The following is a 27977-nucleotide window of genomic DNA, read 5'->3' on the forward strand; positions in this document are numbered from 1 at the left end:
GGGCGGGCCAGGCTCTGCCGGGGCAGCGGATTGGTCGGCCCGTGGCGGCGGTGGTGGCGACGGGTGGAACTGTCAGCTGGGCCCGGTGAGTCCGGGGTTCGAGCGTGGGCCCGCGCCTGGGCCCCACTGGCTCCAACTGCTCCTCGGCGACCGGCTATGACTCCCGGGAGCCGCTCCCGCATCCCCGGCGCCCCGAGGCTCCCGCGAGGGGCCGAGCCAAGTCGGGGCCTCCCCCTGGGCGCGCTTCTGCTCCTCTGGTGCACGCGGTCGGCCGGGAGCCCGGGGGACCGTGTGGGGCGGGGCGAGCCCTGGAGAAAGGCAGTGCGCGGCGTGGCGCGGGGACCTGCCGCCCGGTGACAGGTGCCAGGGCGCCTCGCTCCCGGGCTGGGGATGCGAGGCTGGGGCCGCGGAGGACCAGGAGGGGGAGGCAGGGGACGCCTGGGCGCGTCGGAAATTTGGGAGTTAGTAGGGGGCAGACGCAGGTGGAGGACGAGACCACCCGGGCCAAGGTGAGACCCCCTGGACCGCGCCACCTGAGGAATGGGCTGAAGGAGCGGCCGTAAAGGAAGGTCCAGCTCCCGCCCCGGTAGCCCAGGGCTGCCGTTAACTTGGGCAGAGCAGAAGCCCCCACCGAGATAAGCATGATAAGGCCTAATAAAGGTATTTGGTCATTACTTTGGTAAGCCGAAGACATAATTAAATTTTTTTTATTATAGAACTGTTTAGATTGAGACTAAAGTACAGAAAAATATAGAAAATGGCACACCCTTATGGATCCCAAGTACACATCACCTAGCCTGAACCACAAGATGGCCACACTGGTTGCATTACAAATATGTTAAGGTTCCACACTGTTGGTCTTACGTGTAAAAAATGTTTTAAATTAAATGTATTGGGGTGACATTCGTTAGTAAAATTATACGGGTTTCAAGTGTGCTTTTTTTTTTCTTTTAAGGAGGGCACAACTCACAGTGGCCCATGTGGGGATCAAACCGGCAACCTTGGTGTTCTTATTAGCATCACGTTCTAACCCGCTGAGCCAACCAGCCACCCCCTCAAGTGTGCGCCTCTATAATGTATCATCTATATAAAAAAAGTTTCATGTTTAATAGGTGCAGCGGTTCAGTTTTGCAAGATGAAAAGAGTTCTGGATATTGGTTGTATAACAATGTGAATTTACTTAACACTAGTGAACTGTACACTTAGAAATGGTTAATATGGTAAATTTTGTCAGTTTTTAACAGCAATTTTTTTTTTTTTTTTAAAGATTTTATTGGGGAAGGAGAACAGGACTTGACTGGGGAACAGTGTGTACTTCCAGGATGTTTTTTCTTTTTCCAAGTCAAGTTGTTATCCTTCAGTCTTAGTTGTGGACAGCATAGCTCAGCTCCAGGTCCAGTTGCCATTGCTAGTTGCAGGGGGCACAGCCCACCATCCCTTGCAGGACTGGAACCTGCAACCTTGTGGTTGAGAGGACGCGCTCCAACCAACTGAGCCATCCGGGAGGCAGCTCAGCTCAAGGTGCCGTGTTCACTCTTAGTTGCAGGGGGCAGAGCCCACCATCCCTTGCAGGAGTTGAGGAGTCGAACTGACAACCTTCTGGTTGAGAGCCCACTGGCCCACGTGGGAATCAAACCGGCAGCCTTTGGAGTTAGGAGCACGGAGCTCCAACCGCCTGAGCCACCGGCCCGGCCCTAACCACAATTTTTAAGAAAAGGTTTCTTTCAAATTAAAAAATCTAATGCTGCAAATTAAGAAAAAAATCTGTCTTTAAGTGTGCATTGGAAAGTGGCTCATTGCCAAGTAGAGGCCCATAGAGCTGTGTTGTAACTATAGAGGCTCTAGAATGAATCTGTTCGTTTTGGTGTTCAGAGCAGTAGGACCTGGCCTGGGGTGGCGTTTAAGCACTGTGGTGCCCTCTGGTTTACACTAGAACTGAAGGGTTAAGCCAGCTCAGCTCTGCCTCTTAAATGTTCCTGTTTTCTTACAGTCTCAGGTACACCTGTGACCCTTGGGTACATTTCTGTGCCACCTCCTAACTTCATTCTCAGGAGAGTTAATGAAACGTGAATTCACCTTTCTCTTCACTCCCATTCCTACCTAGATAGTCTCTCTCTAATATATTTACTCCTGTTTCCCAAATGCACCACATGTCAGTCCTTCACACTCCTGGAGCGCCTGATGTTAGCTGTCTAAGTTCTAGCTACATTCTAGTTGCCGCTTTGCAAATGAGTCCTACCTAGGTAGTCCTGAAACGTTCCTTCTGCCCACTGCAAACAAAACAAACTATAAAACCAGAAAGGAACACGTTTGAGTTTTTGGCTTCCTCCAGGGGCTCCAGAACCAGTGTTTCTTCCAGAGGTAAATTTTCTTAATGTGAGTTGGTATTTATTAGAGAATTAAACAACCAATTGGGTAAGATTTGCATTGGGAAATTATATTACTTACTGAGTAATAGCTATTTAGAACTATGTAGGAAGAAATTAGGTGCTTGATCACATCACTGCCTATCAGTGACAGTAAGAAGAAATTAGTTACAGGACCCCTGGTGATAGATGGCAAAGAGCAAAAGTTAGATTCAATCACAGGCTGAATTTGCTTAGTGACTAGTGTCTAAGTTTATATAATCAGAGCTATCGAAGTGATTATTAATGAAATATCTATAGGAAATAATGTAATGTTCATCCGTAACTCATTTACCCTTTAACTTCCATTTTTCCCATGGAAACAGTTGTGATTTGGGATTAAGTGAGGTTTTTTTAGGAATGTAGCCATCATGCTATATCATAATTGCCTGTATACAGGAGGTAACATGAAATGAATGAACCATTTTCTTGTTTTCCTTTGTAGGGAAGATGGAAGAGCTGAGTCAAGCTCTGGCTAGTAGCTTCTCTGTATCTCAAGATCTGAATAGCACAGCTGCCCCACACCCCCGCCTATCCCAGTACAAGTCCAAGTACAGTTCCTTGGAGCAGAGTGAGCGGCGCCGCCGGTTATTGGAACTGCAGAAATCGTAAGGGATGCTTTAAAAACTCCTTGGCTTCTGTGTCTAGGCTGGGCACTGTGAGCCATTCAGGAGGCTCTAGATTTGCCTCTACAGAAACTTCTTCAAAGTAAACCCTTTGTAGGCTGATGGTCTTGCCCATGAGGTTGGAGGGGTAAATCTGGAGAGGAAGCCATCCTTTATAGCGGAGCTTAGGGAAAGATGAAGTAGGGAGAGGCTAAAGTTTGAAAGTAAAAGTTCAGTTATTTGGTTAAGTTTTTTTTCCTTCCTGGCAGCAGTACTAAGCTTTGCAATTTAGGGACTTGTGAAAGCCACGCCCAGACTTCCACTCCCCACATTCCCTGTGTGGCTTCTCCTGCACTCTGAATCCTGGCATTGATGTGGTCTTCCTGTCTGACTGCAGCCCAAATGTCTCTGTGGAGCCCTTGGGAGTTTCAGACAAATAATTCCACAGGAAACCTGAGGAAATGTCTTCCATACACATAATTTTCAGTGCCAAGATGGCACATGGGGAAAGAGAGCAGGATAGGAGTGTTTAAGGCTGGGCTGCTCTGAAAGCAGGGCCTGTCCTTTTGTTCTCAGTGTAACATGGACCTCTTCTGGGTAAAAAATTAAGGAATTGAAACTTAGTAGGAACTATTAACAGCCGCAGTTTCTAGGCTGTCTGCATTTTGCACAGTGCTGCATCACTGGATGTATTTGGCAGAAATGGTTCCCTGTGGCCTCCGGGTTGCTTGCAGATTATATTTGCAGATCACTCCAACCCCTCTTTTTAAACAATTACAATTTAGATATTTTGAATTTTGAACTGTGAATACACACAATGAATGTATTACCTATTCCAAAATAATTTGTAAAAAGTTTCCTTCCCAATTCTATCCCTTTGCCATCCATTTCCTCTCCCATATTATTTCTTGTGTATCCTTCCAAAGATATTCTGTGCACATATGAGTGAGCAAGTTGTGGTTGCATGTGTACATAAGCTTTTTATTTTTTTTAAAGATTTTATTGGGGAAGGGGAACAGGACTTCATTGGGGGACGAGTGCGCACTTCCAGGACCTTTTTCCAAGTCAAGCTGTTGTCCTTTCAATCTTAGCTGTAGAGGGTGACGTTCAGCTTCAAGTGCAGCAACTTTGTGGTTGAGAGCCCGTGCTCCAACCAACTAAGCCATCCGGGAGCTCAGCGGCAACTCAGCTCAAGGTGCCATGATCTCTTTAGTTTCAGGGGGCGCTGCCCACCATCCCTTGAGGGACTCGAGGAATCGAACTGGCATCCTTGTGGTTGAGAGCCCACTGGCCCGTGTGGGAATCGAACCGGCAGCCTTCGGAGTTAGGAGCATGGAGCTCCAACCGCCTGAGCCACTGGACTGGCCCAAGCTTTTTTTTTTTTTTTTTTTTTTAACAGACGTAGCAGTGTAAAATACACTGTTCTGCACATTTATTTAAGTTCTTTTTGTTGTTTGTTTTTTTCAGAGATTCTTTATTGGTTCATAACGTACCAAGTATTCTGTTCCATTGAATGGATAGTTCATGATGTCATCTAACCAGTCCCCTACTGATGGACATCTGGGTAGTTTCCTTCTCTTATGCTTACAAACGATGCCTGGGAAATAACCACGGATGTGCGTCCTTTGCACAAGAACAAGTACACCAGCTCTCCCTTATTTTTGAGATAAAAGACCGTTCATTGTGCTTGCATATGCTCTCTGATGTGCACCTTCGTGTGAGTGTGCAGGAACATGTATGTGTGTGAGAGAGGAAACCAGCTGGCTTGGTTTGTCTCAGTGGATGACCTTTGGCCTTACTCAGCATTGAGGAAAGCAAGCCTAGGAGGTTATGTGGTATCTACGGATTACTTTGGAACAATTAGGTTCCAAAAAGTCTTTTACTCCTCAATTTCCCAAACTTTCTACAATGTGTAGTTTTTAAAAACGAGGAAGATAACAATAAAAGGAAACAAATAAAAGTAAATCATAAGCTACATGGTCTTTTTGAAAGTTAGACAGGAGCTGGAGAAAGGCTTTAAAATTCTCACTGTATCTGAGTGGTTCCTCTCTTCATTCCTGGGCTTTTGCATTAGATGTCTGCCTGGCAGAGAAGTGGCAGCTCTTACCTGGGACAGGTGGGAGGAGTCTTGGAGGGTGCGGGGTCGGGGTGCCGGGGGGTGGGTAAGAGTGGGGTCAGCCTTTCCAGCTATAACAAACCTTGAAATTTCCTTAAAATATTTTACTTTGCCCATTTTTAGGAAACTGGGGAAGGCTATGTTTGGAGTATTTAGGCTCTGGGAGGAGGTGGTCACTAGTTTAAGCCTTACAGAAGAAATTCTGTCATCTCTTATCCCTTTGGAATCCCCAGGTTGCTCCTGAATTTGGAGGCGTTGAATTGAATTAAATCTGCCACACTGTAGGGTGTCTTCCTATAAGAACAAAGACCTGTCTTTATGCCTTTTCTTTGTCCAGCAAGCGACTGGATTATGTGAACCATGCCAGAAGACTGGCCGAGGATGACTGGACAGGGGTGGAGAGTGAGGAAGAAGAAGAGAAGAAAGATGATGAAGAAATGGACATTGATACTGGCAGGAAGTTACCAAAACGCTATGCTAATCAAGTGAGTATTCCAGAGACCATTATGCCCAGCTAGTCCGCTCCACTTCCTGTGCAGTCAAACCTGCTGAAGTAAAAGTTGCCATAAGGAGAGGAAGGTGCGGCAGGACCAGGGAGCGGGGACTGTGAAGAAAGTGCTGATGTTCGGAAGTTTCTGGCTGCAGAGAAGAACTGGCTGACCATGCAGTGCTGACGGGGGTCACTGCGGGTCACTGGGGGGTTTGGGAACCATGACCCGGGCTGTAAGCCCAGGCTGCTGACACTACGGGACTCCACACATGTGTCCCTTTCGTAGCCATGGCACAGCTGCTCTGCATGGGGCCTGCCCAGCCTAGCACTGCCCCATCCGACCTCCCAGACTTCCTATTACCCAAGCAGTGGACTAAATGTGTCAGCCTGGGATTTTCACATTCACATAATGGAAGATGGGAAGTACAGCTGCCCGTGAATAGAAGGAGCCTGTCCAGCCACCCCAGGCCAACCAGGTGGCCTCCATGGGGCTGAGGCCATGAAACAACAGATCACTGTGAGAACCTTACTAAGTGCCCTATTGCTTCTAGAGAGCAATGCCAGAGGGGCAGCAGGCATGGGGACTGGCCAGTGCCCCAGGCAACCCAGTGATTCCCAAAGGCAGGGTATAGGTCCTAGTGGGGCAGGGGTCTGCCCACAACCAAGTGTGCTGTCACCCAAGAATCTCTCCCACCTTTAGCCTGTGGTCCTGGGTGCACACACTCCCCTCTTCCTCCTATGCCACAAACACAGCACCGATAGCATCCTCTGTGACAGGATAATTCCGTCCTCTTCGGCAGGTGGTGGTGAAGTCCCTGCTGTGTGTTAAGCTAGGCTGTGCCATGGGGAAGAAATAGCCCCTACACTCCTTGGCTGAGTGCAGATTATGGTTTTTGATCTAAGCGAGTGAGGTTAACTTCCAGTAGGGAAAGAAGCAGGGCTGTGAAATCAGGACCACATTGATAAAAGAGGAGGCAGCTTTGAAGCGTGGGTCGGATGTGGACAAGCAGAGGTGCAGGTGTCCCGGGGAATCCAGGCAGTAGGAGCAGGCTAAGCGAGAGTGGAGGTGGGACAGGAGTATGTGGCGTGTTCAGGAGTGGTGTGCCAGCCAGTGAGGATGAAGCAGCATCGGGCTGGGGGAAGGAATACAGTGAAAATGTGTGTGAGGTGAGACTTTTAGATTGTGGGACCCCTGGGGAGTTTTGAGCCAGGGGCTCCGTGTGATGATGGCCACACCCGTGTGTAGAAGTGCCTGGAAAGAGAGACTGGTAGGGAGCCTAGGTTTGCTAAGACCATGTGATGGTGGGTAGTGAACGGGGCAAGGAAATGACGTCTCCAGCGTGAGAAATGTCACCAGGTAGCACGGACAGAATTAAGCATTGGGTTGGATAGAAGAGGCACTATAAGGAGTGGTGAAGGGTTTAAGCTCTGAGGTCACTTACACCTGAACCTGCCCTCAAAGCCAGGCTCTTTGTTGACCTTGAGCAAGTTATTTAACCACTCTAAGTCTCGTGTTTCTTATCTGTAAAGTAGGGGATAGTAATAGCACCTTTCTCATAGGATTAGTCAAAGGGTAAATGAGATATAGTGTACCCCAAACACCTAGCCTAGCACCCATAATAATGCCCCACAAGTATTAGCTGCTACTATTATTTTTTTAAACAGCCATATTGAGATATAATTCACATACCGTACAATTCACACATTTTCAGTGTACAATTCATTGGTTTTTAGTATATTTATAGGGCTGTGCAACCATCACCACTGTCTAATTTCAGACCGTTTTCATCATCCCATAAAGAAACCTCATACCCATTAGCAGTTGGTGAGTCGCTGCCCCTTTCCCCCAACCCCTGGCAATCGCTACTCTGCCTTCTGTCTCCATGGATTCTCTATTCTGGACATTGCATAGAAGAGAGATCATTCAAGATGTATCCTTTTGTGTCTGGCTTCTTTCACTCAGCACAAGGTTTTTGAAGTTCATGTGTTGTAACGTGTTCATTTTTATTGCCAATAATATTCTACTGTATGGATAGACTACATTTGTTTATCCAGTCACTAGCGGATGGGCATTTGGGTTGTTTCCACTTTTTCGCTATTATGAGTAAGGCTGCTGTGAACATTCATTTACAGGTTTTTTTCACGGTCATATGTTTTCATCTCGCTTGGGAGTGGAATTACTAGGTCATATGTATGGTAACTCTGTGTTTAACGTTTTGAGGATCGCCAAACTGTTTGCCAAAGTGACTGCACCATTTTACATTCTCACCAGCGATATATGAGAGTTGCAGTTTCTCCACATCTTTGTCAATACTTGCTGTTGTCCTTTTAAGTATGGCCATCCTAGTGGGTACGAAGTGGTGTCTCATGATCCTGATTTGCATTTCCCTAATGACTAATGATACTGAGCATCTTTTCATGTGCTTATTAGTCATTTGCATGTCTTCTTAGGAGAAATGTGCATTCAAATCCTTTGCCTCCTTTTTAAGTTGCAGTATTTGTCTTTCATTATTGAGTTGTGATAATGCAAGTCCCTTCTCAGGTACGTGATTTGCAGATATTTTCTCCCGTGCTGCGTGTTGTTTTTTCACTGTCTTGATGGTATCATTAGCAGTACAAACGTTTTACATTTTACGTAGTCTACTTTCTCAGTTTTGTTTTGTCACTTGTGCTTTTAGTGTTGTATCACCACCGTTCTTTGAGGGGATGTTAATTTGTGCCGTGGGTTTCAGACTCAGTAGCACAGGGCAGCTGGATGGCTCAGTTGGTTAGAGCGTGAGCTCTGAACAACAGGGTTGTGGGTTCCATCCCCACATGGGCCCCTGTGAGCTGCGCCCTCCACAACTAGACGGAAACAACTACTTGACTTGGAGCGGATGGGTCCTGGAAAAACACACTTAAATAAATTAAAAAAAAAAAGACCCAGTAGCACAGGTAGTGGTGATGTAGGTACCAGGGCCACAGACGGCACACAGGGAAGGGCGGGTGTTTTGCCATGGGAAGTTCTTGGGCAACAGAAGACAGGGAGTTCTGTTTTGCGTAGACTGAGTTTAAGGTACAGAGGGGACAAGCAAAGAAAGCGATACCAAGTGGCCATCTGGAAATATACATCTGGAGGAAAGGAACTCTGGTGCTGAAAAAGAAGTTGAATTGGGAGGCATCGTCTTAGAAATGACAAGAAGGTACAGAAGTAGATGACACCCACCCCATGGGGCAGCATCTAAGAGAAAGGAAAAGGGAGACCTCAAACAGTCCCCTGATTATCTGCATGTTTTTGGGGAGTGTGTGGAGGAACGTTTGGAGGAAAACACAATGGCACAGGGACAAGGGAACACCTGTGAAGGGGACAATGTGAGTGGCAGCGTCACACGGGGAGGAAACGGAAGTGAGGGCAGAAAGACTTGGCAGCACCTGAGGAGGTCAGTGGTGGCTTCAGCGGGCTGTGGGCAGCAGATGTGGACTGAGGGTGTCAGTGGGAGGGCAGGCAGCATCAAGGAATAGGAAGTAACTTTTAAAAAAGGAGAAAGTGCAATAGCTTAGCAGAAATGCAGAGTGGTAGCAGCTTTTCATTTTTGTTTTGGTTTTGAAGATTAGGGGTTGAGTGTTTTGTGGGCTGAAGGGAAGGAGAGATGAAAGATTCAGTGGGAGGGATTAATTGATAGGCCAAAGTCTATAGATGGGAGGGACTAGGCGTGATGAGCAGAAGACTTACATTTACTTCACCTTAGCCCCCTCCTTTCTTTTTTTTCTTTTTTTTCTTTGTTTGGTTGGTAACATGATATCTTAATGACATCGATTGGTCAGGTACGCTGAGAAATTCTACATTTTTAGGTTGGGCAAATTCTCTCTTCTGGAACATTTGAGTGACAACTATACAAGTAACCAAAAAAGTAACCATTAAGATTCCTAGTTTTCTTTTCTGAGACAGATTTCCTAACATGTGTGTCACCACTTGGGGAAATGATGATCTAGTTTAAAAGCATCTCAAGGTCAGGGGTCATCTTCGTCTCTGAGGTATAACGCCTGGAACATAACGGTTATGATAACGGTAGGTGGGTGGACAACGTGAGGCAAGGGAGAGGCCCCGTCACCCGGATCCAGGCCGTGAGGTGTAAGAACGGGTGTGGACGCAAGCAGCAAAGGTGTGAAGTTGAAGTTCACAGTGAGTGGGCTCCTCCCTGTCGGTTGAGCAGAGACGAGCTGACTGCCAATAGCAAGTGGGGTGGAGGCCCCACTGTCAGTCTTTTCTGCCCTCATTCTTTTTTTTAAAGATTTTATTGGGGAAGGGGAGCAGGATTTGATTGGGGAACAGGGTGTGCCTCTGGGACTTTTCCAAGTCAAGTTGTTGTCCTTTCAGTCTTAGTGGTGGAGGCACAGCTCAGCTCCAGGTCCAGTCCCCGTGGTTAGTTGCAGGGGGCGCTGCCCACCATCCCTTGGAGGGAGTGGAGGAGTCGAACCAGCAGCCTTGTGGTTGAGAGCCCACGCTTCAACCAACTGAGCCATCTGGCCACTGGGAGCTGAGCGGCAGCTCATTTACTTCATTCTAGTTGCAGAGGGCGCAGCTCGCTGGCCCATGTGGGAATCAAACCGGCAGCCCCGTTGCCCAGAGCTCGCGCTCTAACCAACTGAGCCACCCGTCTACTCTGCCCTCATTCTTTTAATTGTATTTTCGTTACAGATATAGGATGTGAATTCTCTGTCATTGTGAAGTGGAACAGCACATTCCTATTGATTTTTAAAACCATGTTTTGTGTTCCCAGTTGATGCTGTCTGAGTGGTTAATTGATGTCCCTTCAGATTTGGGGCAGGAATGGATTGTGGTCGTGTGCCCTGTTGGAAAAAGAGCACTCGTCATTGCGTCCAGGGTGAGTGCCGCCTCCTGTCCACACACCATCATGCCTAGTCGGTAGCAGGAGGGGTTCTTTGTACTCCCGGTTCCTTGTCTGCCACAGGAGCTGTGCTCGGCGTGGGGACAGAGGCACTTTCTTACAGGAGGATTTGTTGAGAGCCACCTTTGGGTTGATGCCAGCCCTTGATGCCTAATGGGATTGGGACCTTTCTTTCCACACAGGGTTCCACCAGTGCCTACACCAAGAGTGGTTATTGTGTCAACAGGTTTTCTTCCCTTCTGCCAGGAGGCAATAAGCAAAACTCAACAACAGCGAAAGGTACCCACATAAAATTGCCTATTTAAGTTTTGTAATCAGTAAAAGACAGTGTCAGTTGCTTGGATAGTTCTTTTCAAGACCCACTTTGAAAGCCTACCTTTGGAACTGCGTAGACACTGTCCTGTCCACCAGACAGGCTGCGTCCTTCAAGGTCAGGCCTCCTCGGCTGCAGAACAGTCTCAGCCGGGTGAGGTCTGCTGGCCAGCACACCCCTGATTAAAGTGAACACGCCTTTCCCATGGGCCACCATTGCCGGCCACAGCCGCAGGTGTGGCGAAACGTCCCTCAGCGTTCCTAGGGTAATGGACAGAAAGCTGTTGGTGGGGAGTCCCTGCCAAATTCCATTTTCTCTTTTATCGTTGTCCTAACCTTAGCTTCTCCCTCCCACCTGAGCCCAGCTGAGGAGACTAACATCACGGAGCTTATTTAACTTCCACAGTCGCTAAGTGAGGAAGTGGCAGAGCTGCGCCCAGCTCTGCTCTCCTCCCTGCCTGCCTGGGCTCCCTTGGTGCTTCACCGTGCCCGTGGTACTCAGCCCTGACTTCTCTGGGGGCTTTTTGAGGCCCTCCCGCATGGGCTTTGACCCACACACCCTTGTGTCTTTCCCCTGCTCTACATATCCATTCTGCGCTCTGCTCAGCGTGCTTGCCTGCTTGTGCACACGGGCCCCTGCTCATGCCACCTCAGTGCTCTGCCTTGAAATGCACCCCTCCTCTGCCCTGTTGTTTTCATTCTCTGATCCCAGAAGACTGTTCATATCACGTCTCTTCCATGAAGCATTTCCTGCTGCTCCAGTCCCTTTTCCTGGAATTCCTATTGCTCTTAGTTTGTGCTATGCAGTTCAGCTCTTTGTTCTTTCCTTATATACTTAACTGGATTGTAACTTCCTTAAAGGCACTACTACTCACAGTCAGTATTCTCCAAAGAACGCAGTGCCCATGATAGTAACTCCAAAAATAGTTGTAAACTAAAAGGGAAGATTACTTGCTTTCAAACGTGAGCTTCTCTAAGGTGGGTAAATGCCCAAGTTTATCCAGAAGTTGAGATTCCCACTTGGCTGAGGGACTGTCTTGCTCCTTGTGCTCTCCTACCTCAGGTCACCCTTCAGCTGTGTCCTGAGGAGCTCTCTCCCCACTGAATCCTTTCTCCTTAGTGCTGGTGCTTGCTGCATGCTCTAAGGATTGTTGGTCTCAGTTCCCAGACCCTAAGATGGGGCTCCCTGGATAGTGGCGCTGGGAACCCTGATTGGAGGGGAATTGTATACCAACTTTGTGCGTTGTGTCACAGACTACACCATTCTGGACTGCATTTACAGTGAGGTAAAGCAGACCTACTACGTTCTGGATGTGATGTGCTGGCGGGGACACCCTTTCTACGACTGCCAGGTAAGGAGCAGTACTCCCCTCATGGCTTCTGTTCTCTCCTCTCCTCCCTGGAAAATGGCTGAGCATGTGGGTTTGGTACGTGACCAACTTCTTGGTATGCACAGGATGTGGTATATCAAGAACATTATCTAATTAATGTTCCTTGAATCGGTGAATGTGTTTAAATTAGCTTCATTTAAAAAAAAGAAGTAGAAGGAACTATGGAAAGTATAGCAAATTCTTGAGGGGAAGAAACAGAAACAGAGCAAAGGGTAGGCTGGGACTTTGTAGGAGCTACAGTCACCGCTCCCCTCTCCAGAGTGTGGGAAGATTGCTGGCAGGGAAGACTGGGTGAAGGGGGTGCCACCTTGTGCGAGGAAGAGAAGGTGGGATGTAAGGTACCATCAAATAGACTCCTGCCACCTCCACTCCTTCACAAACCACACCCTGACCCTGAAAGGGGCAGGGTCTCCTCGGTATGACACAAAGCCTTGGATCTCTGAAGGGCTAGCTCTCGGAGGTTTCCCAAGTGAGGAGCAGCCCCAATGTTCTCCTCTCAAGTTTCACCTTTCCCCATTATTATTCTCAGCTTGGTGATTCTTATAAGTGACAGTAGCAGCCGTCAGGGTGAGGCGAGGTCAGCCACTCAGGCCCTATTTCTATTCCCAGCAGTTCCCCATCCATGTCCCAGTTTTATGGTGCTCACTGTTTGTGCTCCCTGTCAGTTAGTTGATTATAGTGGTTCGCAGTGTTAAAAATGTAAATTCTCAGACCTACTGAATGAAATTATGGGGTGGCTTATGTTGTAGCAAGCCTCCAGGAGATAGATCCTCATGCAGGTCCAAGTGTGAGAATCGTGGGCTCTCACCATTGGCTGCTGCTTCTCATAGCCTTTACCTGCGGCTAGGCTTCCAAGTGGTGCTAGGTGGTGGCACTCAGGATCCTGCCATTCTGACAGTAACAGCTGAGACTTGCATTGCTCGGGCCTGTGTGAGCATTCCTTCCCTGATCCCTCACAACAGCTCTGTCAGGTCCGTGCTGTTATTAGAGCTCAGCACACAGATAGGGAAGCGCAGCCGCAGGTGGTAAGTACCTTCTCCAATTAGAGACCTAGCCCTGAAACTCAGAGCTTGTACATTCAGTCCAGAACGTGTTTGCCTTTACTTCTGTTGAAGGATGTTTCCTAATGTGCATTCACAACCTATGAATTTGGCAACTAAAGCCACCTGGGTTTTTTTGTTTTTGTTTTTTGTTTTTAAAGTGGTGAAAAAGGTTTATTAGAAGAGATAGTGCACTCCAAAGAATTAGGAGCGGGCCGAGCCCAGCCACCTATGTTTCTATAATATAAAGAAAAGACTGTGTGTGTGTGTATTTGGATGTTTATATCAATTTTATTCCTAATTGTCAAATTTTGGAAGCAAACAAGATGTTTTTGAATGAATACACAATCTGGTAAATAGATATCAAAACTATAAAAGTGTATTCTTCCCCCCAAAAAAATATTTAAACAATATTAATGAAAATACCAATGTGATAGAGTTGAAGTTGAAGTCAAAGTAAAAATAAGTCATAATCTGGGGCCGGCCCAATGGCTCAGGCGGTTGGAGCTGTGTGCTCCTAACTCCGAAGGCTGCCAGTTGGATTCCCACATGGGCCAGTGGGCTCTCAACCACAAGGTTGCCAGTTCAATTCCTCGAGTCCCGCAAGGGATTGTGGGCTCCTCCCCCTGCAACTAAGATTGAACATTGTACCTTGAGCTGAGCTGCCACTAAGCTCCCGGATGGCTCAGTTGGTTGGAGCGCGTCCTCTCAACCACAAGGCTGCTGTTTCGACTCCCGCAAGGGATGGTGGGCTGCGCTCCCTGCAACTAGAAACGGGCAACTGGACCTGGAGCTGAGCTGCGCCTTCCACAACTAAGACTGAAAGGACAACAACTTGACTTGGAAAAAAAGAAAAAGTCCTGTTCCCCTTCCCCAATAAAATCTTTAAAAAAAAAAAAAGTCATAATCTGAATTTTCAATATTACTAAAAATGAAAGTAGTAAACACATGGGAATAATAGATCAGTGCAATAAAATGAATAAGAGAAACTAATTAAAAAATTGGTACGACATTAAAGTAATAGAAAAAAATAACTAACCCAAATAAATCAATATGTAAGATAGTTCTTAATAATGTTCAGTAAAGTTTATGAAGTTCTATTTAACCTAATAAGGAAAAAAGGAGAAATGACAAATACATAAAATAAGAATTGTTATGATGACTAGCCACAAAGAAAAAAAGATAGTTTGCAAAAATAACTCTACTTTTCTTAATTCTATGCAAATAAAATATACGTAAAATAAAAATTTAATAGAATATATTTTGTCAAAATTGACTCAGAAGTAGATAATCCAGAAAAACTGACATATATGGAAAAAATGAAAAGAGCTGTAAAAGAATTACTCTTCCAGCTATGAAGACTGTGTTTTTTTTAAATTTCCAAAAACAAAATAATGTAAGGAAAGAAAAGGCCCTAAATAACTACAGGAGGAGACATATCAGTAATTCAAAAAATAAAGTAGTTTATGATACGTTATAACTATTTAGTAGTTTCTAATCCTCAGAATTAAAACAAAGGTTGACCTCATGTGCTTTGGAGTTGGAGAGTCCTGGGTCCCACAGTATTTTCTCTGTACACCTGGACAAGTGACTTAATCTCTTTGAGTGTCAGTCCTCAGGTGTAAATGGAGATAATGGTAATACAACTCTCAAAGGGTGGGCAAGAGTTAATAAGATTGTACGTGTAAAGTCCTGAGCACAGAGCCTGACACATAGTAGGCCTTCATGATAAATGTTGGCTCTACTGCTATTAGTAATCCTACTGGATTTTTTTTTTAATTAAATGTTGGGGTGACAATTGTTAGTAAAGTTATATAGATTTCAGGTGTACAATTCTGTATTACATCATCTATGTATCACATTGTGTTTACCACCCAGAGTCAGTTCTCCTTCCATCACCATATATTGGATCCCTTTTACCCTCATCTACCACCACCCCTGCCCGCCCTCCCCCCTCACCCAGTAATCCTACTGGATTTTAAGAAAAAAATCTTCAAAGATTTTATAAAGATCTTCTTGACCTTATGGCAGTTTTTTAAGGGAAATGAGTACAGTGACAGAAGGGCTTAGGTCTGCATAAATCAGGTGGCTATTTAGAATGGGGTGTTTTTGTTCATATTCGAGTTTGCGATGAGCAGTATTTCATTTTTCTCTATCCATTCTCTGGCAGACGGATTTCCGATTCTACTGGATGCATTCCAAGTTATCAGAAGAAGCACTGGATGACAACACCAAGCTCAATCCTGTAAGGCCTTGGGTTTAGGACTGCAAAGTTCTTTAGGATTGGTCTATTATCTAAATATAATCCTGAATGAATTATCTTTTTTGGAGTCAGCATGGTAAAATGGGGAGAGTATGGGCTTAATAGTCATCCAGATCTGAATTCTGTTTTGGGCCTTCACAGTGTCTAGGTTAATAAGCTCACTTGGCCTTAGTTTCTTCATCTATACAATAGGTTTAATAACACTCATAGGGTTCTTCTAAGAACCAGATGACATAAATATGCACGTCCTCCCAGCATAGTACTTACTTAAGGTAGGCACTCGATAGGAATTGATACAAAGTTGATACAAAAGACTGATAACTGCTTTTATTAATAAGGTATTAAAATCCTAGTAGAGTGGTTCTCAGACTGTAGCATGCATCAGCAGTCCCTGGAGGCCTGGCAAAATACTCCTGGACATCATCCCAGAGCTTCTCACTCAGTAGGTCTAAGGTGAAGCCCGAGAATTTACATTTCTAATAAGTTCCCCAATGATGAGGATACATGAACCACATTTTGATATCCTCTGCTCATAGCTGAGAGTGACCTCATCTAGTCAGTTCCCTCATTTTACAAATGAGAACATAGGTTCAGGGAGGAGACTGTCTTCCCTGAGGTCCCGCAGTACAGGATGACAGCCCAAAGTGCCTTGGTCACCTGCCCAGTAATTAAATATGTGACTGCTATTTTCAGGGCATTTTATTAGTTAAGCCCTATGGATTGGCCTCTGCTTGGATGGCTTAGAGCCTTTTTAAAGGCAATTGGATAACAGTTACGGGACAATCACTGGGGTCAGAACTACCAGTGATGTTCTCAATAATGTCCTGGAGGAACATGCATGGAGGAAGGGGCAATGGGGGCTGCTTTCTCCGAAAGGCTGTTGTATTATCTCACTGAAGCCACATGACAACCCTGTGAAGCAGATACTTCTATTATCCCATTTTACAGCTGGGGACATGGAGGCTGGCAGAGCTGGGAGTCAGACCCAGGCAATCTGACTGTAGAGTCTGTAGTCCTAATCATTTTGTTATGCTGCTTCAGTCTAAAAGTCCTTGCTGGTGTGAAGGGGGCTTCACTCGTCCTCCATTAGGGGCAATTGTCAGAGGGCTGGGAGAACACGATCCCTAAACCTAGCACTGGACGGTGGTTCTCAGTCCTGACTGCATGTTAATATCAACTAGGAAACTTAAAATTGCATGGGCCTCTCCCCAGACCATTTCAGTCAGAATCTCAGGGTGGGGCCTGGACATCAGTAATTTTTAGGAGCTCCCCAAACGATTATAAAGCAAGGTTGAGAACCACTGACCTAATAATTCAGTGGGAAGGTGGAGGGGAGGGGAGAGGGGAGGAAGAGACTGAATACTTCTTCATATAGCTTTTCAGTTGCTAGAACCAATATTATTTGTAACATGTACTAACTCTTTGTTCTACTTTATATTTTAGTTTAAATTTGTGGGACTAAAGAATTTCCCGTGTACCCATGAGAGCCTATGTGAAGTGCTGTCTATGGATTTCCCTTTTGAGGTAACAAAACCATTGTCTTTATTGCTCTGATGTGATTGCAGGTTGCAGGGAAAGTTGCTTACACAGTCTTGCGCCCTCCTCTGCTTGCTGTGTCAGAGGATCAGAAAAGCGCTGAAAGCTGGTTCCTGGGAGGGGTGTGCTCACCCCCTGCAGAACCTTAGCTCCACGCTGCTAGATAAGTCAGCGTGCCGGAGCTGAACGGGCCCTGAAAGGACAGTGCATGTGGCGAGGCTTCGATTCCTAGGTCCTTCTTTGTGTGCCTCTGCTACAAGCCTGACAACCAGGGCCTTTGACTTCTGTGACTGACAGAACACAGGAGTGTGGTCCCTGAGCAGTGGCGTGGGGCAGGGTGCCCTGCCCATCCCAGTGTGCCCTGCACTGTCCCGGTCTTAGTGCTGAGCGTCCCACATCCCAGAAGTTCCTCAGCTTGGACAGTCTTTTGTCGTCCTTAGAAGCTGCTGTTACCCTCTCCAGGCTCAACAAGCAAACTTTCCTTTGCCCATCACACCCTTTAAAACTCTGTCTAGCCATCCACAAATCTTTGCTTGAACTGGATATTTTACTAGAAGAATCACAGCTTCCCACATGGCAAAAGTAGAGTTGCCTTGATTTCTGGGATCAATTAAGAAGGTGGTAAGAACACCACCTTTATTTATATCTCTTATGCCCCAGTGACAATAAATGTTTTTTACAGATGAGTCAATGACTCACCAGAAAAGAAAATGTGAAACTATAGGAAGTCTTCCTGTTCAGAAAAACTGCGTTTCCCAGAACGTAGCTCGCAAAAAATTTAGGGGGAGTTTTAGGCAGCCAACAATGCTTTGGAGAGCAGGGCTTCTTGACAGCCTGTTTCCCGTGCTCAGCAGTCCACAGGGGCTGCCAGTTCCCCTGCTTTATTCCCTGCGCAGAGCACATACCCCACTGCACGACCTCTGGGTGGTGGAAGAGCATGGGACTGGGTTCAAGGTGAATGTCTGCTTCACCTTGTTTTCAGAGAGGTCCCCAGAACTCTGAGCAGTCCCACCTCTCAAATACCCTCACGGTGGGTGAGACGGTGAAATAGTGGGTAGGAAAGTACCCTGTAAACAGGAAAGTACTATTTTTGTTTTTATTGTCTAAAATTTAGTTTTCTAGGCCATTTCTTCATTTAGGGAAATTGCATGTGAGAAACAAGAACATTTTTCCTCTGGCAGTGGACCCTAAGAGCTGCCCCTGTAAGTATAGGTCTCCTGGAAACATGTGGCCCCAGAAGTCATTTTGATCCCTGCTGTGCCCTCTTGTAGGTAGACGGGCTTCTCTTCTACCACAAGCAGGCCCACTACAGCCCCGGAAGCACTCCTCTGGTGGGCTGGCTGCGCCCGTACATGGTGTCCGATGTCCTTGGCATGGCCGTGCCGCCTGGCCCGCTGACCACCAAGCCGGAATATGCGGGGCTCCAGCTGCAGCAGATTATTGAGCACAAGCGGAACCAGAAGGACGGTACGAAGGAGAAGCTCGCCCACAAGGCCTCTGACAGCGGACACTATGAGCTGGAGCACCTGTCTACCCCTAAGCTCAAGAGCACCCCCCTCAGCCGGGACCGCCCGGGAGCCTGATGGAGAACTGACGGAAGCCTCCTTGGGGACTCCCAGGACAGTGCTTGGTCCCAGAAGGAAGGTTGGGGAGAAGGGCAGTGACGACAGTAGGTGGCTTCATTTTACAGTGGACTTTCCAAAACCACTGCAGCTGGACACAGCTTACCTCCTATCTGCAATGCTGGCCCAAACAGCTGGCGGAGTCCCAGGTTAATAGGTCTTCGGACTGGAGCAACACCTGTAAAAATGTATCCCAGATCCACAGTGCAAATATATGTGATTCTTCAGAAAGAACCGCGATTCTTAAACCTGCAACAGTCATGAATCTCCTCCAGCTGCACCCCCAGGCTACTTAAACCCTGACTGTTCACATCTTGGCCCATTTCACTGTTTTCAGCATTTAAGCATTCTGCTGCGTTTCCAGTTGCTGCTGTTGCCAACATCATTTTCTAAAAGGTCTTACCAGGAACTGCAGTTCTTGGTATTTGACAATGTTCCCTCTTCTGAGAAAACAAGTGTGATTTTCTTTGGTTTAGACATTGCCAGAGATAAAATGCAAATGGGGTTCACTCACTACTTGGCCAGACGGTTGAGCTGTAGAGTGGGTTATGGAGATGGACAGGTCCTGTCCTTGAGGAGCTCCCATCCAGTGAGAAAGTAAATCCACCAGCAGCACCCCAAGTGCATCCAGGTAGTGAGATGGTTGCTTTAGTGCAGAAAGGCATATGGAGCCTGGGGACTGGGGAGAACAGGAGGAGGGTCCACAGAGGTCGTCAGAGATGGGCTGAGGCTCAGAGGGGGACAGAAATGTGCTGTGCGGACGAGAGGGCAGGACTTGCTCATCAGCGGGAGGGCACGTGGTGCAGCTTGCAGAGCAGGGCAGGACGTGCTGTGGGACCCAGAGGGGTTCAGCATGGCTCAGCCTTGTGTAGGACTGAAGGGCCGTGGGACAGGAAGCTCCGGAGAGATGGGCCAAATTAAGCAGAGGTTTTGGATTTTATCTCATGGATGAAAGGGAGCCAGTGAAGAGCTTTGAGCAGGCCAGGTCCATTCAATTTGTGAACTAGAGCTCTTTGGCAACTGCGGGAGTGGAAGGACAAGGTGTCTGCTGTGTTCAGAAAACGTGTCCCATTTCCCATGGCTGCGGTATTTTCCCCAGACTGCTTTCCACCTTTCTGGGACTTCTCTTATTGGACAAAAGGACTTTACTCTTCCACTCCAGCAGCACTAGCGTCCTGTGGACAGAATTGCAGAGGTATACAGGTTAATGTGTGACATGCCATTGTTCTTTTGTGTTAATTCTGGGAACAAATCCGGGTAGGGGTTGTGCTTAAGCAGAGCCTGATCACACAAGTTCAGCACACCAGTGGGACCAGCCTCGGTGTGGAGCTCTTAGAGGGCTGCTCAAGAGACTGTGTAGAATTCCCCCTCCCCCAGTGGTGCTCCTGCTGGCTGCAGACTTCAGCATGCCCACATCAGTAGGCGCTTTCCTGAATTCCAGTGAGGTCAGCTGTACAGGAGGCCGTGCTCCTCTGGCCCAGATGCATGCTGTGGGCTGCCTAGGCAGAGCCACCTGTATTGTCTCAGGAGCAGTGCTCGCAGTGGTAGTAAGGCGGGGCTGGGCCAGGTCTGGAAGGTCTACTTCCCCAAAGGACGCACTCTGGGGACAGATGCGTGAGTCAGAAAACATACAGCCAAACTTAGCACCACGCACAACTTGATACTGTTGAATGGTATCTAGAAGGATACATCTCGGAGGAATGCCACTTACATTTTTAACCGAGGCGTCTTGTATTTCTTGTATTACTGAGCAGAATCTATCTGCTGGTCATATTTCTGTGTGAAATGCCACCTATTTCAAAGATGGCTGTGTTATAGGTTGCTGTGACGGATATGAGTTTTCTGGCCACAGTTCTGAACAGCTCTGTTTCTTTTTGTGGAATTCTCTCTTCCGCAGGCTGTATGGTTCGGTGGGACTGTAATTTAGGGGAAATGCCCTCCCTTAGCCAAGCGTCAGGCTCAGGCCTCAAAGTGGACCAATCTCATGCTCCTCACCAAGAGTTTGTGTCTTGAGCAAAAGACCAAAGGGAGTGAATCAGTAGGAATGCATTTATTTTGCCCACGGAGGGGCAGGGGAGTTTCCTTTTCTTGCTATGAAACCTGTGAACATCCAGTAAAGTCCATCTTGTTTAAAGTAGCCAGAGCTAATTTCTGGGCCTGCAACCGAAGAATCCTGATACCACTGCCCACTGTGGCCTGCCCTGCTTGTCTTGACTAGAGGACCAGTGTGACACGAGTTGAGATAGTCTGTTTCATGTCAAGTGCCACTGGAACCCATGCACCGAGAAATGACCAGGCAAAATAAGGAGTCTTGGTTAATTTAATGTTAGGTCAGAAAAGCCATGCTGGTTCTAATGCCTGCATGGAAGAAATGGCGTCAGACAAATCCACTTGTGTTTGGCAGTGGCTTATCTCCATTCACTATTTCTCCACTAGCTCACTTCTCACTCATGTCTCAACCCACTGAAATCTGACTTGTGTTCCTCCCACTTCAAGTGCTCTCCTCAAGGGACTAGTGGTCTCCTGATTTCCAAATCGAACGGACATTTCCCAGGCCTTGTCTTGCCTGACTTACCTGCTGTGGATATGCTGAAGCCGTCGCTGTCTTCCCTCCAGCCCTGTAGCACGCACCTAACACTTACCGTCATCTGCCAGTCATCTCAAGTTCAGCATGTCTCACACTGCACTCGCTGTCTTTCCCCCAGTCATGCTCTTGTTGGGATCCCTGTCCGTGTTCATGTCATTTAGTCACCCAAGCCTAGGAATCATTTTTATGATTTCTGTTGATTTCGGACTTTTCATAGCCAGGTAATCACCATGTCCTTTAAATCCCACCTTTTTTCCATTTCCTCTACAACCTAAGGCATTAATTCAAGCTTTCATCTTCTCCCTCCTGGAGTACTTACCTAGTTTCTTACCAGAGTCTCTGACCTAGTTTCCTTGCCACCAGTGCCCTCCCCACTACCACCACTGACAGAGTGATCCTTTCTGAAAATGCAAATCTGATCATGTTAGTTCAGGGACTTCCCATTGCCTGGAAGGTACACATGGAGCTTCCTGGCTTGCCGAGCTTCCTTGTGAGCGGGACTTAGTGTGTCTGTCCAGCCTCAAAATTACCTGGCCTTCTTCGCTGCCTCCTCTATAGTGATGCTGCTTTATCGTTCTCTGTACAAACACCTCTGTTTCATATTTCCCCCAGCGCATACACACCATCCCTCCTTCCTCTGATTGCAGTCACCTGGTGAATCACCTGCTCATCTTTGAAAAACTCCATTCAACAGATCCCTATTTGAACCTTTGCCTCTGTGGGTAGAATCAGCCATTGTCATCTTGGCGCCCCTCCCCCATCCCACTACATAATCTATTAACCACAGTTAGGGATGACCCACCCTCACTCTGCCACAACGGCAAGTTGGGGATAGCCCCCATGACCAGCCTCAGGTTTGGTCATTCACCAGAAGGATTCGGAGAACTAACTGAAAGCTGGTATACTCATGGTTAGTTTATCACAGTGAAAGGAAACAGATTAAAGCCAGGGAGGCAAGAAATACATGGGGGCAGAGTCCAGGAAAGTTCTAAAGTGGATCTTCCAGTTGTCCTCTCCTAGTGGAGTCACGGACAGCACTGAATTTTCTTGGTAACTATGTATGACAGTACTCACCGAGTATTGCCAACCAGGGACTCACCTGAGGACTGGTGTCCAAAGTTTTCATTGGGGGCTGGTCATGTAGACCTGGTTAGCAGACCTCAGTCTCCAGCGCCTTCAGGGGTCTAGGTGATAACATGTGGTCCAAAGTCGCCTCCCCCACCAGTCACATTGCTGGACTTCTCGTGTGGCCAAAGACCCTCAGGTAACAAACACGTCTATTAGGCAGGACATTCCAAGGGCTTAGAAGTTACTTCCCCGGAGTCAAGGGCAAAGGCCAGCCTCTCTATGGCAAGGTTAAGTTCTTTACTACATGCTTCCTCTATTAGATTGCAAGCTTCCTGAGGTCAGGGAGTACCTGGCATTATGCCTGGCACTTGTATCAATAAATGTTGGTTGAGTAATTGAAATGATGAGCTGGAATGAGAAGGCAGTTTGGAGGAGAGTCCCTCCCCTCTCCACTAAACAGAAGAGTGACCCTGGAGAGAGAGAGAAGGCTGATTGGAGGTGTGTGGCTGGCTGCAAAGAGGTGGTTGGATATGCTGCCAACTCCTAATAACAAGAACTATATTTAATTCTATGGATGTGATTACAAGTATAGCCTAAAAACCTCTCACTGTGTACATTGGAAAGAAACAATCTTCCTACCCACAGACCTCCTTTCTAATAAGGGGAGAATAACAAGGAAGCAAATAATTATAATTCATTGTGTTGGGTGAACTCTCAATACAAGTATCAGGTATAAAAGTAACATAGTATAGTGTTTGATTAATCTGTGATGTGAGAATGGTAAGTAGGGGTCTCAGATGAGAAAATTGTGTGAGGAAAGAGGCAGATCATTTTTTAATTATTAAAAAAAAAAAAAGCAGAGGATAATTGGTAAGGACCAGTCCCTCAAATACTGGGCAATGGGCAAAATGTAATCTACCTGGGATAAGCTTTTTCACCTTCCATGCATCCTAATGATTTCACCTTCAGCCATCCTAGTGATTATAATAGACATGGCTTCTCAGTAAACAAGAAGATAATATTCATTCTAGAAATTGGTTAGTAGTATGAACTATTTATGAGGTGTTATCAAACAATATGGTGAGTGTTTAAATAAAAGAAAAATTTATTACAGTAAAAGACACAATGCCCTCCAAATACCTCCCCTCGCTTTGAACACCCTCATCCCATCGTCCTTACCACTTTCTGAAGCAGTTCTGGAAGGCCTCTTTTGTGAGTGTCTTTAGTTGTGCTGTCGTGGCTGCCTCCATGTCCTGAATCACTTTGACTTTGGAGACGAGCCAGAAGTCGCATGAGGCCAGCTCCGATGAATTAGGTGAATGAGGACACGCTGTAATGTTTTTATTTGACAGAAATTGCCGTACCAGAAGCGACGTGTGACACGGAGGATTGTCGTGATGGAGGATGAAGTAGACTCACGAAAGAGGACTTCCAGAACTGCTTTAGAAAGGGGCAAGAATGGTGGGATGAGAGTGTTTGAAGCAAGGGCGAGTATTTTGAGGGGGATTAATGGCAATGTGTCTTTCACTGCAATACATTTTTTAAAACAAATATTCACTGTATTGTTTGATCACAGTTCATACTCTATCTGTTTGTCTTGGAAAAATGGCAGTAAGAACTTCTTTGGATCTTTTATAGCCAAACATGTCTATAGCACAATGCATGTCTCTTTCATAGGCAGTAGATATTTTGGAGCAATGTTTGAGAAGAGCTTTGGATTTTAGAAGTAAAGTTGTTTGGGGGAAAGGTTAAAAAATTCCAATCACAGCTTTGGAAGTATCTCTATTCTTAGACAAGAACAGATATAACTAAGGCAGGAGAAAATGGTAAGATAGAGGCCTCAGTTAAAATGGCTATCTTCATTGATTAGTCACTCCACACATTTATATGAAGAGCCTACTTGATACTAGGCTCTAGGCACTGAGGGTCCAAGGGCCAGCAAGACAGATGGGCTCTTGCATTCCTGGAGTCTCCGCGGGCAGGCAGACCGAGGCTAATGAACAAGTACATGACTGCAAATCAGCTCAAATTTTGATCAGCTCTCTGGTACAAACTGAGAGGGTGCTTTGAGAGAGTAACGGAATCTAATTTAGTTTAGGGAAGAGCCACAGAAGGTCTTGCTGAGGAAGTGCCTTTTGAGCTGAGACCTTAAGGAAGAGTCAGATTTGTCTGGTGAAAGAGGTGGGATGAAGGGGAGGGTAAGTTTTCTAGACAGAGATCTGAAACTGCTTTAAAAGCAAAAAAAACCACTGCAACCCATAACACCCCTCCCCCTAAGGTGGTTCCCTCTTTTATACGTTCCACTTTCAGACTTCAGTTCATGTTAATTAATCAGTTGATTACATTTATTGGAGTAACTTGATTAACAACATTATATAAATTTCAGATGTACAACTTTACTTCTTTTCACAAAAAAATCAATTTTAATAGATATTATTTTGTATTTATATAGTGCCTTCTTCAAGAACTTAGATGCTTCCCAGACATTATAGCTAATTCTTCCCCACAACAACCCTGTGAGGTAGGTATTACTCCCATTTCATAAGACAGGGCTATTGAAGCACAGAGAGGTTAAGTGACTTGCCCAAGGCCACACAGTTAAGTTCGCTGAAGATCCAGGACCTGAGCGCTTTAGCCTCCCAGTTAAATACTTCTTGAGAGAATCTTTAATGAAAAGTATCTTTAAAGAAAGTATCAAGAGTAGTATGTTACGAAAATGAAGTCTTTCTACTGCCATCAAGGAAAGAAAAAACCCTATACTGATGGTTAGGCCCATATTCTATCTGTACACTGTGTGCTCACCACCTGGTCTACTTTCCTTCCATCACCTCACATTTGACCCTGTCTACCCTCTTCCTCCTCCCCCCACCCTCATGATAATTTAATAAAAATGTGATTTTGTCACCTTCACGCCTCTAACCCTATCCTAGCCTTCCTTCAGAAGCCCTGCAGCCAAACATTTCAAAATGTAAGGAGGCTATGTCAGTATGTATGGATCTACCATCAATTTTCTTCTTTTTTTTGTTAAATGAGGATCATAGTTTCAGCTATCTCATACTGTGCTGGTGAGGTTAGATGAATGAAAGTCATTTAGAACAGTGGCACATGGTAAGGACGCAATAGATGTGAACCTACTATTTCAGTGTATGTGTGTACTGTATTTATTGGGTTTCCTGTTATGTTGTTTCCATTGTTTTGCTATTACAAACCATTTTGCATCATTAAGATTTGATTGAGCAGGATGACATTGCCATACTTGATTTCCTTGGTTGATCCTGCAGTTAAAGACAAGATTTGTACTCTCATTATCCTAAGGTTTACCTCTCAGAACACATGCAGCCAGCTGCCTTGCACCTGGTTTTATTACCCACATCTCTGTTCAGAAACTTCCAAATGTTATGCTGTGAGGACTGTGATAGGCAACAATTCTGAGAACTGTTTCCTTACACACCCATACGCCCCCACACACAGCTGTGCCTCTGAAAACGTGTGTTCTCGTCCCTAGCTCACTCTGTTCAACGTCTCCTTTTAATTCTCACTCTATCCCTGCACTAGGAGTTAGAATGCTTGGGTTCAAGTTCTAGCTCAATACTAATTAATTAGCTGTGTGACTTTGGATAAATCACTGATCCTCGGTGTCCCGAGGATCACTGGGCAAAACAAGTATAAAATTAAACAGTGGGCTGAGACTCTTATCCTCTCCTGTCTCTACTCAGTGGTTGGTACCACTCAGGTCCTGCCATTTCTTCCTCTAGCTTGGTCTAGCCATTTGCCTGCTTAGGGAGAAAAACTATAATTTCCACATATAAGTGGATCTGCGCACTTCAAACTTGTGTTGTTCAAGGGTCAACTGCATTTAAGTTACTATTTAAAAAATATTTTGAAAGGTTTATACGTCCACATGCAAAACTTAAACACACTAACACACTTTACTCTGTTAGAAACCAAGATAGTGGTTACTCTTGACTATAGTTACTTGGTAGTGACTAAGGCAGGGAGGGGGGTTTGCTATTTCTTGATCTGTGTGCTGGTTACATGGGTGTGTTGAGTTTATGAAAGTTCATCATGCTACATACTTATATGTTCACCTTTTCTGTATGTATATTATACTTCAATAAAAAGTTAAAGAAAACCATACCAAAACCTTAAAATGTACAAAAGACCATATAGGGAAAAGTCTCCCTGTCCCTTTTGTTCCCCAGACACCCCCCATCTTCACCCTCCCCACTCCATCCTCCTCCTGAGAGACACCCAATTAACTTTCTTGTGTATTCTCCCAAAGCTTTTGTATGTATAAATTTACAAATATATGTTCACTTTTTTCCTTTGCACAAATGACAGCATATTATGCACACTGAGTCTCGCTTTTTTAAACTTAATACAGTTCAGGGATCATTCCATATCCTAACATATGGATGAAACCAGTTTTGTTCATCGTCGTAACCCGTGTATAGCCCAGTGACTGGCATGTAAATGTACTTGTTAAATAGCCGATCTTCCAGAGAAGCGTCTGATTGCAATACTGAAACTGGAACTGCTCTGGGAGGTTATGAACTCAACCCAGTCAGCCTTATTGGTGTAAAGGATAAAATAACCTACCTGAGTACCAGGATTTTCTTCTCGAACCAAGGGCACCCTGAAGTTCCTGTTGCAATGATGCAGAAATGAGGTGAGGTCGGAGGTTGCTTTGAAAGTCCTAGGAGCATATCTTCAGTTGTCTGAAGACCCCTCCCTTGGGTCTCTCAATTTCTCCAGGCTTTCAAGCCTTGGGACTAGCTGTGGCACTTGCTTGTTCGTTGGGCCCCTTTAAGAATATTTTTGGTCTGGACTGATGTAAAAACATACCAGACCCAGTCCTGCCTTCCTTGTGACTCCAGAACTGACTCCAAGACTACCCTGTAAGATCCCGAAGCATGTTGCTAGGCGCCTGAGTGAAAATCAAAGGCTTGCAAGAGCTGCGTGATTTCTGTATGAGGTTTCTAAATCAGACGCTGTTTTGTTCAAGGGACTAAAATTAGCTACACTGGCAATAAATGATACAGCAAGAAGGAGCGAGCGGTAGGGCCGAGATGAGCACCCTGGACGTCCCAGGCAACTTTTCCAGGCGCTTTCAGTCAGCAAGTGACAGGGAAATAGATGAGGACTGTGGGTTCCTAACTTGTAGGTGGGAGCGGACAGTAAACCCCAGGTGCCCGTTGGCAGCTGGTTTTCAGACGACTGCGTTCTCTTCCTCCTCCACGGAACTTAACCTTCCTTGTAAACCTCACACTCACCTTTGTCTCGCTCGCAGTCCCGAGTGGTCGAAGTCCCTCGCCTGCCCCAACCCCCCACCCAGTCCTCACTCCTAAGCTTCCCCATCCTCGAGCTCCTCCCCCCTCCGAAATCCTCTCCCCTCACCGAGTCACTTCCCCCTCCCCGAGCTCCTCTCCCCCATCCCTCCTCGCCTCGGCCTCCCCCTCCTCGAGCTCCTCCCCCCTGACTCCCCCCCCACCTCTTCCCTCCCCCCTCCTCGAGCTCCTCTCCCCCACCCCTCCTCGCCTCGGCCTCCCCCTCCTCGAGCTCCTCCCCCCTGACTCCCCCCCACCTCTTCCCTCCCCCCTCCTCGAGCTCCTCTCCCCCACCCCTCCTCGCCTCGGCCTCCCCCTCCTCGAGC

The 27977-nt window shown here is 46.4% G+C and overlaps 1 protein-coding gene and 1 long non-coding RNA gene across 10 annotated transcripts; one reads left to right on the forward strand and one right to left on the reverse strand.

The window, feature by feature from the left end:
• On the forward strand, window positions 1-23167 carry SNUPN (snurportin 1). Of its 9 annotated transcripts, XM_081049472.1 has the most exons (10): window positions 79-360; window positions 1541-1717; window positions 2851-3013; window positions 5464-5611; window positions 10377-10481; window positions 10688-10784; window positions 12072-12169; window positions 15419-15493; window positions 16955-17035; window positions 18319-20805. In XM_081049472.1, the coding sequence occupies exons 3-10, from the start codon at window positions 2856-2858 to the stop codon at window positions 18628-18630; spliced, it is 1074 nt and encodes a 357-aa protein (XP_080905598.1). In that variant the 5' UTR covers window positions 79-360; window positions 1541-1717; window positions 2851-2855; the 3' UTR covers window positions 18631-20805. The 9 variants fall into 9 exon arrangements, with proteins under 9 accessions (XP_080905603.1, XP_080905597.1, XP_080905604.1 ...); XM_081049471.1 differs by lacking the exon at window positions 1541-1717 and having other exon boundaries at window positions 14-85; window positions 18319-23167; XM_081049470.1 differs by lacking the exon at window positions 1541-1717 and having other exon boundaries at window positions 79-660.
• On the reverse strand, window positions 18149-27778 carry LOC308498124. Its single transcript, XR_013993429.1, has 3 exons — window positions 27598-27778; window positions 26924-26969; window positions 18149-19844 (listed from the first exon to the last, which is right to left on the reverse strand). It is a non-coding gene; the product is annotated as an uncharacterized lncRNA (long non-coding RNA).
• Window positions 27779-27977: the final 199 nt, after the last annotated feature.

This window comes from Rhinolophus hipposideros (genome assembly GCF_964194185.1).
Source record: "Rhinolophus hipposideros genome assembly, chromosome: 5".
Taxonomy (NCBI): domain Eukaryota; kingdom Metazoa; phylum Chordata; class Mammalia; order Chiroptera; family Rhinolophidae; genus Rhinolophus; species Rhinolophus hipposideros.